The sequence below is a fragment of the Pyricularia pennisetigena genome, chromosome 3 (assembly GCF_004337985.1).
Source record: "Pyricularia pennisetigena strain Br36 chromosome 3, whole genome shotgun sequence".
NCBI classification, from domain to species: Eukaryota; Fungi; Ascomycota; class Sordariomycetes; order Magnaporthales; family Pyriculariaceae; genus Pyricularia; species Pyricularia pennisetigena.
In genome coordinates this window covers 5,931,140-5,942,299 of record NC_043742.1, presented here as the reverse complement: position 1 = coordinate 5,942,299, position 11,160 = coordinate 5,931,140, and the positions used below count along the sequence as shown (strand labels likewise).

The following is an 11,160-nucleotide window of genomic DNA, read 5'->3' as shown; positions in this document are numbered from 1 at the left end:
ATCAGCTAGCTGACTGTCATACAATTAATTGAGAGCGATCTCGGTTTTTACCGGGGTTTGTATTGTTTTGGTGACGGTCCTTAGTTTCAACCATCAACACTCGAATTACTCGTTGATATATTTGTAAATTGCACATTCTCTCTTTCGATGAACAGTGTTAAACCCCAGACAGCGAGGCAGCTTCTGCGCGCTGGCCGCAGGACTCTTGCATGTTCTCCATGCCGCACCATCGCATCCAGCACGACGCTCTATGCAGGCCATAACAAATGGTCCAAAATCAGGCACGAAAAAGGCGCTGCAGACGCCAAGAAGACGGTTTTGAGGTCACAACTAGGTAAAAACTTGACCTCACTATGCAGAAGTATGTTTTTTCTTATCCCTTTAGCCCATTGGGCTAAATCCCGTCCCCTCAAAGACGGTCTCCCTCCCCATATTGTAGCCCTGTACATGGAGACGAACGGTATCTTATAGCAATCCACGTGAACAAAATAAAGCTTTCGGCGAAGACAGCCCCCAGCTTGCAAGTGCCGTAGCTGCCGCCAAGAAGGCCGGCCTGCCCAAGGAAAACATAGACAGTGCTCTCGCACGAGCCCTAGGCCGTTCCGCATCGGGTGGCGCGCTCGAGAGCATGACCATTGAGGCAATGATTCCCCCTTCAGTTGCCATTTTGCTGGAGATTGAGACGGACAGCAAGGCCCGCTCTCAGCAGGATATCCACAAGATCCTGAAGCTCCGCAAGGTCACTGTGACGCCGACCAAGTTCTTGTTTGGTAGGGCCGGTCGTGTAGTCTTTGCTCCCAAGCCAGACTTGGCCGCTGAGGCGCTGATAGACCAGATCATGGACGACGCTATTGAGGCTGGTGCGGAGGATCTCGAAGCTAACGAGGATGGGAATGTGGTCGTTTGGACGCCGCCAGCGAGTGTGTCTTTAGTAGCCAAGGACGTCGGTTCCAAGTTTGGCCTCGAGACGCTGAGCACCGACATAATGTGGACACCCAACGAGGACACTATGGCTAAGATCGACTCTGTTGATGAAACAAAGAAGTTGGCCGAACTACTGTCCGCTCTTCGAGAGATCCCAGAGATTCAGGCCATCTACTCAAACGCTTACCCAGGCAAACAGGCCGAGGAGGACTGGTCAGATGTCGACAGGAATCTTGATACCTAAAGAGCTGTGTCCAACCAAGCGGAATATCTGTACATCATGTTACAATTTTGTATAATAGAACATAGATCTGGGTTTCCATGTGACCCGGAGTGGAGATCAATATCACAGCGCTTCTCCTCTTGCGGCCGATTGACGATGTCCTCCAAATACAAAAAGGAAAAAAAAGAAGAAAAAAAATCACAACGCCTGCTTTAGTCCTCCTAGCCAAAGCAGTCGTGGCTTATACGAGCAGAGATGCCATCCCATTTAACGCCGAAATTAACCAATTGACCCCAATAATCATACTCCAACAGTGCGCCCATTCAACTAGTGCATCATTCCGTCCGTGACTCCTCTGGAGCCTGGGGTCTCAGCCTGGCCTCAGCGGCCTCAGCTGCTAACCTCCTGTCCCTGTTGAGCAGACGCTGGGTGCGAAGCCTCTCCAGCTCGGCGCGGATCTCGTCCCTGTCGGTCGGTATCTTGTTCGTCTGCTCGGGTTTGGGCCAGAAGTCGTTGACCGTGAAGCGGTTGTCGAGGTTCGTGCCGAAGTAGAACATGACCCCGATGGGGAACATGACGTACATGCCGAACTGTAAGGCATCGCGTGGTGAGTCGACCATCCGTTAAACGCCGCCCGCTGCGCAGCAATGGTGATTGTCTATCAACATACCTTGAACACTTCAAGATTGAGACGACCCATTTTGATTATGAAGGGTTAGGTTTGTTGAGGAAAATTGAGGCTGGATGGTAGGTCGGTAGGGACAGAAGGCGCACATATATTACTGTGTGCTGTTGGTTAGGTTTGGAAATCTAGCTATGTCGTCTAGTTTTAGTTGGGCTTCGTTGATGCATCCCAAATTTCTGCCGCCAAGTGCCTAGGCCGGTGGACGCCAATCGTACGTAGATTTGGGACCACTGTAGGCACTTAAGCTCAGGGTGGGGTTGTGGCAAGCTTGGGCCAAGACTCGGAGCTCGGCGTGCTGCAGGCACTTTCCTTGGCCGATCGCGACGCGTTGGAAAAAGTCACCAAATTGAACTGATTGATCTCTGATCACTATAAATGGGCTGCGCTTGAAGAAAACGAGAGCATAGGCCACAAATGCTTCGGCCAACAGCACTAAACTTGGTTATTTTTTGGAACATGGTAAAATTTCGTTTCGCAAATATTAAGCTGATAACTTCTCACAGCCCCTTTTTGCCTGGACAACTCTTGGTTATCCTCCAAGCTGCTAATCCTCGTCTCCCAATTAAGCGACTAAGTGTCCCCCACACCCCATCTTCTGCCCAGTCCAGATCGTCGAGGTTGAAGTGTTTTCTATGACGCCACACCTCCCGAAACCTCAACCCTTCGAGTCCCTTGTTGGGCAAATATTGGTCTAGCCATGTGGTGGAAAGTGGCGCAATCAGATAAGTGCCGTTCTTCTCCTTCAGGTACTCTAAACTTCTCCTGTCTGCTGGTGTGTCGCACGTTGCCAGCTGCTCCAGTAGAGCGTACACATCCTCACTCTTCATGCCCATGACATCTTTGGTTTCAAGTACTTCGTTTTTGCCGTTCAACAACCAAATTGGCGGCGTGTATGTTTTCCACCATATGGCTTGCGTGACATCTGGCTGCTTGCTCAAGAAGACTTGTCCTGGGATAATCCCACCCTGGTGGTAGACCCCCATTAAGACACCTAGTGCGGCGTTGAATATTATCCATGAAGTCACCCACAACTGTCGTATGGTTTGGTTCTTTGGTAGGCGCACTGACGACAGTATCAGCGGCACCGTGGGTAAGAGAAACCTCGCTTCTTGGTGTTGAAATATAGAAAGCACAAATATCCCCGAGAGAGCCGAGTAAAGTCGCTGTGTCAATCTAGCATTGAGCACCAGCAAAAGAACTCCAGGGCCAATCAGAAGGGGTAAGTTGGCCAGCATGTGTTGATACCATGGATGTAGTCCATGTTGCGCTAGGTTCTCAGTCGAAATATTATACAAGAGATTGTTGAGGGGTGTGATGACAGGATTCGAGATGATATCCGTCCATGAAACCTGTCGGGTGTAGAATGCAGTGTCGACGGTTACTGCTGCCAAAGCAGTGAAAAGTCCCGACAGGACAAGTACTGCAAATGACAAAGGCCTGTGTGCAGCATATTCGCCTTCAGTTAGAACTAGAAGCACATCGGCGGGGTAAGATTCTATGGCTCTCACCTTTGTCGGAAATATGGTACAAGCCGAATTCCAGGTACCAATAAAAACGCAGGAAATGTGATTCTGTTGAACACACCAAACACGCAGATGATACCAAGCACCATAGAGGCCATAAGTGAGTCGCGTTGCTGCGGCCAAAAGTCAGCGCGCATCCCCTTTGAGAAATCTTTCGCCCTAGAAGCGGTCGTCCGATGTAGATTAGCTTACCGGTGGACTTGCGACTATGCGCTCAATGAGTACCAAGCTCCACGCCACAGCCAAGGTCTCGATCGCGTTGGAGAATGTATGTGTCTGGTACGTCCAAGTTACATAGGACGAGGCAACAAGTATGACAGCTGTTCTCCTTTGCCTTGGTGAAGGGATGAGCTCGTGAATAGCCCAGTCCTCAAGCACAAAGCTGAGAACAAACATCAACACTCGAAGCGCCCAGAATACGGCGATCGGGGGAATTTCTCCGTCATGTCCATTTCCGATCCACAACCACCTTAGAAGTAGCATCGGAAGGCCGTATACCGGCCATAGCGGAAATACGCTTCGGATCGGCCGCTCGCTCGTAAACTCCCATGTGTGCCGAACTGGATAGCTAAAAATCTGACCTGTAGTGGAGGAGAAAGGAAAATGTCAGCCGATGTGACAGGAACCTGAAGGGGCCAGCTTCCATGCCGGGTCGCTTGTGCTCTGGGGATTCCAAATCAAGCGCCAGTTGCCGCAGACAGTTTCCGGGAATTGACAGGAATGCGACTTGCCGGCGATGACCTCGGGGCCTTGGAAATTTTCGTCTGGGTGAAGATAGCTAGGCGATAAAGCAAAATAGAGTCGCACAAGGACTAGGAAGAGATAGGTGCGCCGCCACATGTTGGCCTGGCTGAAGGTGTATCGCGCTTCGTGAAGCGCATCTGTGACGGGGCGGAAGCTCCGGGTAGCAAGTCGTCGCGGTGGTGGAGGATATCGAAGGAGGGGAGCTAATGCAGCAGGAACTATCGAGAATGCATAGGGGTTGGATTGCAAACGCTTGGATTATAGAATAGAAGAGCGTAATTACGAAGGAGTGTAGATAATGAGAAGGGAGGCCAGGGAGCGAAAAGCAGGATGGGCGCGCTGCGCGCGAAATGGGTGGGCAGTTTGGGAAAATGGAAATTTCGGGACTTGGTTGTGTACCAGGCCACATGGCGATACAAATCAGACGAAAGTGGTTTACCCTTCCTTGCACCTGGCAGGGGATGCAGCTATGAGTGGTACTGGGATGTGACGATGACGGCAGGGGCTGGCCCACACCGCAGTACCAGCAAGTTAGATTGCCAAGATTAAGCATGGGTACGAGGTGAGGTGTGCCCACACGGGGAGATCATTATGCAACCACTTGAAGCTTTTTTTTTCCCAGCTGGCACCCCTAAAAGTGTCAGGCTGGCTTTATCGCTTTTACTCAGAGGTCTACCTGAACTTGCGATGGTGACTATCGATCATAAAAAGCGCCTTCAAAAGAACCTGTTTCCACTTATCTTACCAACAGAGGTTTTTTTTTTTTTTCTTCTTTTGCTTTAACCTCATTGAATGCCCAAAATATCTTGCGTAAAAATGCCTGACAAACTTAAATATTAGAAGCTCAATGAGTGCTACGTTCCATGATTTGTTGCTGCCCCGCAAACATGGGTGCTACTAAGACGTTTGCGTTGTCGGCCAACGCATTCCCCCAACGTGATGATGGGATACCTAAGGTAGACTAGAACCAGCCTAGTGACGAACTGACGGTACTTCTAGAAAGTATACTTTCACTACAGGCATTATGTGACCTTAGCTTATCTGTCAAATACCACTACCTCACCAAGCTCGCATAGAAATACCTATTGCACCAACTTACCCTATGTTACCTGGGGTACTACCTTTACGCGAACCATGATTTCAGGTTCCTCCGAATCATTACCCACGAATCAGCTGACATAGCAAACGAACTGTTTTTAAAGTGTACCTAGCAACTACGGCACCTACACTAGAGGTAAGGAGGTAAGGTTTATCCTGGAGTGGGTGCTAGGATCTTGACTAGATTAGAATCTTTTTCAATTCATATCATATGTGACAGCCTGCGACAGGAAACTCTGCCTCAAGACAGCCGGTCAACCATGGACATCTTGCCTCTCTGAGCGAAGTAGAATTTTACTTCAACTCAAGTCTGCCATAATAATTTGATTATAGCGCTATTTGTCAGGCCCATGCCCTCATACTTGGCCACCAAAGCGCCCCGAATCTCATGAAGAGCCCCGTTCCGAAAAGTGCCACGCGCATACGGCAGATATAGAATACAGCAAAATTAACTCGATGCTTGGATTTGCTAATATTCGCAAAAAAACAAAAACAAAAAATCGAGTCTATTTGTTTTGAAAACTCACCTATGCAAAGACCAAGGTCTTCATTAGCAACGGCTTGTTAATGGAATCTGACTTCCCGGTTGTCTTGGCGCATTCTGTTTAATATTGCAGCCAATTACGGTATTGTCTCCTATTTACCATATTACTTTATGCGGGCGCAAATCTTAGCATAGGCTGGAATAGATCCAAAGTTCGTAACACAGAAGGCAACTCCTAACCCTGGCTGTCGTATTTGAATTTGTTGGTAGAGACGCAAACAGGCAGGCAATAGCAGCCTGGCGCTCGCACAGACCATCCCAGAAATCGTCGTCGCCATGAGTGCCTCCACACCTGAGTCCTGTGTGAGCCCAAAACGAGCTCCACAGTGACTGCCTGTCCAACCCCATCTGCCCCGCGTGTGAGCCGCGAAGGTGCGTACAACCAACCACACACACATACATGTGCTGCATGCGGACGTCTTCTCACGTTTGCTCGCGACGGACGAAAGCAAGCCACTTAAGTAAATCTCCCTTCACACAGGTAGCAGCCGCCGAGGTCTTGATCATAAAGTAAACCCTACCTGCCCAACACGTCCATCTCAACTGGTCAGTTTCTACATTTGCGGACCTATCTGCCTAAACCGGACATCTTTGCCTACCGACCCAGTCCGCACAGGTGAGTAAGCTAAAAGGTCGCTGTGCCTCACTTAACCTACCCGCTACTTAGTGACCATTCCATTCATTCCCATCCACCCCATTTACAGCCAAACCTACCTTGGTCCATTCACCACCAACTACACTGCTTTGCAAATCGCATCCCGCACCGCTAACCTTTACAACCTTGCGACAAAGCGACAAAACCCCCATCAACCAAAACCACTACCGCATCATTCGAAAATAATCTTCCAAAATGTCTGAGGGTCAGCTGCAGAAAGTAAACCTTCAAAGCAACGATGGCCAGTCCATCGAGGTTGGTATGCCGCCACTTTCAACATGGCTGTATTGCGCATTGTATTGTGCCATTCCGTGATGCTTGCTGACCTTGGATACTCAACTAGATCGCGCCGTCGCATGCCGTTCTCGTCTGATCAAGGACCTGATCGGCGATTTGGGCGAGGAGATGGTCGCTTCTACACCAATTCCGATCCCGAACGTCAGCGAGGCGGTTCTGAGGAAGGTTCTCGAGTGGTGTGAGCACCACCGCAACGACCCCGCGCAGACCAGCGACGAGGACAGCGAAAGCCGCAAGAAGACAACCGATATCGATGAATGGGATCAGAAGTTCATGCAGGTCGACCAGGAGATGCTGTTTGAGATCATTTTGGTATGCTCCCAAGCATCTTTTTCATGCATGGGGACGACATTACTAACACCTCCCAGGCCAGCAACTACCTTGACATCAAGCCACTACTCGACGTCGGTTGTAAAACAGTCGCCAATATGATCAAGGGCAAGTCCCCAGAGGAGATTCGCAAGACTTTCAACATCACCAACGATTTTACACCCGAAGAGGAAGAACAGATCCGTCGCGAGAACGAATGGGCTGAGGACCGTTAATAAAATACCTCATGGTAACAGTTGCATGACGACGTGGACGAGGTTTAGATTCAGGCATAGGTCATGACCCGAAGGACTCCAAAATCGGAACGGCCTTAGCACCCTGGCGCTTTACTTTATTTTCTATTGTAACTCCCTTGGCTTTGACAAGTCCGGGGCAACCGCGAATTTTACGATGATTATGGCATTGATTTTAGTGGGCGTTTGAACTTCTGTACCCTTGCAGTTACATCTACCATTTCTTGTGTGGCTTGATATCATAATGAACATGGGGGTCCGACATGATTTTGAAGCCTTTGAGATGATCCAGTCACTGCAAGCACCTGTGCCTTAATGGGATATTGTCTTTTCGCCTGGGTCAGTGGAGAGACAGTCTAATCTCTGGGGGGGAAAAGTCAGGAAGAATCCAATGGTCGGGTGTAGCGCTTTTGAGTCGAAAGTGCCGTTTCAGAAATGATGCAATCAATACAAGCATCATACCTATTCCGAGCTGCCACTTAGATGTGCATTTTGCCATGTCTCCTGTTGGTCTCTAATCTGGAATACTATCACTCCTAGTTTTGCTGTGCTCCGCTGATTGCGTTACGACTGGCTTTTGACTCCCAGCTTCCACGTCATAGTTTCACGTTCAATCCAACATTTCACATGGGACGATGCTTCATTTCGAGTTCCATTTTGCCCATAACATGCAATGACCTTCTTAGAAGAAACCAAAGCCAAAACCAATGAGTAGGGTCTTGGACTCTGTGGGCTGTACTTCCACCAACATGCTTTTTTGCCCCGTCCTGCCTATCATCATGATCGTCCCTGAAAAGAAAAAAAGAACCGAACTCCGAGTGGAAGAAACGCATGTCCCCGATCAACCCATCTCCCTCATCCCACCATCCTAGAGGCTTCCAGGTCGACACGCTGGCATGTTGGATCGATTGGTACAGTGCGACAGATTTTTGTGAAGCCGGAGGTGTCAAGAGAATCCAAATGATGGAGGCGAGTCGCTTAGATACCGAGGCGGGTCTTGCGCCAGTGCCTCCGCTTAGCGTTGTACCTGAAAGATAATCCATCCGTTAGTATATAGTGCTCTCAGGCAGCCCATGATCGTTCGCATCCTTCGTATCTCTGGCTGCAGAAGCCGCTCCAGTCGCCTGTCTGCTTGAATCTGACGTTCGAACGCTGGATTCGATTGCTTCGAGTCGTTAGCCGTACCTGATGGTGTTGCCTGTGCGGAGACGAATCCATTGCGGAATCGGGCGGTTCTGCTTCTGGGCCTTGGCCAGCTTCTGCTTGGTGCGGAACGACTTGTGGCTCTGGATGGTGATGTTGTGCGATCAGTAAAGCTGCCCTTCATAACAAATCTTCACCCCTCCTCCCAACGTCGCGCGCCCGGACTTGTGAAAAACCGCGATCGAGACTGGGAAGCCACTCTAGGTGCGTAGGCAGAGTAGCCGAAATATGGAATGAATTCGGCTCGTACATACCGGCATTTTGGCTGCTTGTTGTCAAATGCTGAGAGGATGTCTTTGGGTGATGTCGTGTAGACTGACGGATTTTTGGTAACGTTGGTGGGATTAGGAGACAAGTTTGTGTGGGCGACCCACTCTGGGAAATGTGAGGCTTGGTTTCGCTGTGGCTGAGGAAAGTGGGAAACTTCTTCCCAGAAAACAGCATCACCTGATCGCGCATCACCTGACTGGCGTTTTACAGGGTCAGACCGTTCCAACGCCCCCGCCGCCACATGCAAAAAGCACTATCGCGGCGGTAGGTGAACCGTGCACAGATAGAACAGGACCCCAGATTTGTAACCCGACTCCGCCCGCCGCTGCGTATCGTTAAGGAAGGTCCGCGGTGTCATGAACGCTAATGATGCTTGACCGACAGTAAATCTCGACACATCTGAGATAACAAATCTACGCGCAAACGAGCTACGAACCACGGCACTGAATTCCCTTGTTTTCTTTTTGATCGCATAGTCTTTGGCACTCGGATCAAACAAATCTTGACTTTCTATATCTCAACGGGCTCCCGCACGGATCGTGTGTCGACACCCTCTCGAAGTTCACCAGGAGGACCGCAAAGCTCCGCATTTTCGGGCAAGACACACAAACGCACACAATGGGACAGAGTGTTTCATGGCTTTCAGGCCTCATTTGGGCGAAGAAGGAGATCAGGATTCTGATTCTCGGCCTGGTATGACAATTAAGCACACCAGTTCCGCAGTTGGCTGTTGCACACTAGACTAATGGAGATGTTGCGGTCAGGACAATGCTGGCAAGACAACATTGCTGTATAGGTTGAAGGTATGACATGGATTTTGACGGGTGTAGTTCCTTCCGATGACAGGGTCAAGCTGACCTTTGCCTTTGCCTTCCTCCAGATAGGGGATGTCGTTACGACGATACCGACGATAGGCTTCAACGTGGAGTCAGTCACATACAAAAACCTCAATTTCAACGTATGGGACTTGGGTGGTCAGACATCGATCCGTCCCTACTGGCGGTGCTATTATGCCAACACAGCAGCGGTCATCTTTGTGGTCGACTCGACGGATATCGACCGTTTACAAACCGCAGCCGATGAGCTAGCCGCTATGCTGAACGAGGACGAGCTGAAGGATGCAGCATTGTTGGTGTTTGCAAACAAGCAGGACCAGCCTGGAGCAAAGGGAGCCGGTGACATATCACAGGCGCTGAGGCTTGGCGAGCTTCGGGACAGGAACTGGAGCATCATGGCATGCTCTGCTGTCGATGGAAGTGGTGTAAATGAAGGCATGGATTGGCTTGTGGTGAGTTATTATTATGTCCAGCATTGCTTGCTTGTTGGGAATTTTCTTTTGGGACAATTTCCCGCAAGTATCATATCAATACCAGACCAAAGCCCCCTCTCCGAGTTCGGCGCTTAAACTGACTGACCCTAAAAATTTCTTCAGCAAACGGTCTCGCAAGAGTCATAAAGTCACTAGACTATTGGCATTCCACTTCAACTCCGACGACATTGTTATCTACGACTATATTATGCTGGTTTGGTCTAAATCAAAGGAGTGCCGGTCTCACTCACAAAGTTGTCTCGAGACATTATTACTTTCAGCATTGCGCGCGGTAGAAAACTGCCTTGACGGTCTATCCGTTTGCGCCCACTAATAAGGAGGGGATTTGCGAACTGCAAAACTGCCTCGCGTGACAAATAGTTCAAACTTGCATATGCTTGATTCTCATATTCACTTTTCCCCATGTTCCCATTATAGACACCAGCACATGACTGTGCGCTAAATAGTTCATCCGCTCTCAACGTTGACATAGGCCTGATTTGGTACGATTGTGGCTGAATAGAGATATGTTTATGGGCGACTCTCGTCGTGCTGGACCACACGATACTATGTTTATGTTAACCTTTGCGAGTCAATGTATTCAGTCATTGCTGACGAACACAGCATGGCCAAGTTGCTAATACTTGTCGTCTTTGTTTGTCCATGTTCAACGAGATACTATTCCTTCCGTTGTCGCATATTGTGACTTTTGGGTCACATTTTTGACTGGGTCTCTCCGCTAAGAGTGCAAAGCTCTTAGATCTCCAGCTTGTGATCTGCAATGATTACACTGATGGTATTCATTGGTAGCATTCTCCCAGGCTTAGCCAGTCACCTGACCCAACCAAGCCACCATAAGGACCCTTGGCGATTGGGCATTGATGATTGATGACTTCGTCGTGAAGGGTATGGTGAGGGTGTGGATGCAGCCGGAATCCGCCGAGCGGCATGACGACAGCCTAGCCGAAGCGGCCCAGCGACTCCATACTGGGGCATTGCTTACCTCGTACCTTTTCACGTAGGTATGTATGGGGCAATTCCCGAAGCTGACACCCCTTCTTGAGTCTAAATTTGAGCTAGATTCAAGTTCACCTCGTACCAGGTAGCAAATTTGGGGGGGGG

The 11,160-nt window shown here is 49.5% G+C and overlaps 5 protein-coding genes across 5 annotated transcripts; 3 read left to right on the top strand and 2 right to left on the bottom strand.

Annotated features, from left to right (window-relative positions):
• Positions 1–147: 147 nt before the first annotated feature.
• On the top strand, positions 148–1,168 carry PpBr36_03353 (uncharacterized protein; the record flags this gene model as incomplete). Its single annotated transcript, XM_029890525.1, has 2 exons — positions 148–361; positions 495–1,168. The coding sequence occupies 2 exons, from the start codon at positions 148–150 to the stop codon at positions 1,166–1,168; spliced, it is 888 nt and encodes a 295-aa protein (XP_029754440.1).
• Positions 1,169–1,482: 314 nt separating this feature from the next.
• Positions 1,483–1,847, bottom strand: PpBr36_03352 (uncharacterized protein; the record flags this gene model as incomplete). The annotated part of the gene is made up of 2 exons (XM_029890524.1): positions 1,483–1,737; positions 1,818–1,847. 2 exons carry the CDS (start codon positions 1,845–1,847, stop codon positions 1,483–1,485), a joined length of 285 nt encoding a protein of 94 aa, XP_029754441.1.
• Positions 1,848–6,591: 4,744 nt separating this feature from the next.
• On the top strand, positions 6,592–7,238 carry PpBr36_03350 (uncharacterized protein; the record flags this gene model as incomplete). Its single annotated transcript, XM_029890523.1, has 3 exons — positions 6,592–6,655; positions 6,740–7,005; positions 7,062–7,238. The coding sequence occupies 3 exons, from the start codon at positions 6,592–6,594 to the stop codon at positions 7,236–7,238; spliced, it is 507 nt and encodes a 168-aa protein (XP_029754442.1).
• Positions 7,239–8,234: 996 nt separating this feature from the next.
• PpBr36_03349 (uncharacterized protein) lies at positions 8,235–8,719 on the bottom strand (the record flags this gene model as incomplete). Its single annotated transcript, XM_029890522.1, has 3 exons — positions 8,235–8,283; positions 8,442–8,542; positions 8,714–8,719. 3 exons carry the CDS (start codon positions 8,717–8,719, stop codon positions 8,235–8,237), a joined length of 156 nt encoding a protein of 51 aa, XP_029753527.1.
• A 628-nt stretch (positions 8,720–9,347) lies between these two features.
• On the top strand, positions 9,348–10,185 carry PpBr36_03348 (uncharacterized protein; the record flags this gene model as incomplete). Its single annotated transcript, XM_029890521.1, has 4 exons — positions 9,348–9,422; positions 9,494–9,532; positions 9,610–10,017; positions 10,162–10,185. 4 exons carry the CDS (start codon positions 9,348–9,350, stop codon positions 10,183–10,185), a joined length of 546 nt encoding a protein of 181 aa, XP_029753526.1.
• Between the last annotated feature and the right edge of the window lie 975 nt (positions 10,186–11,160).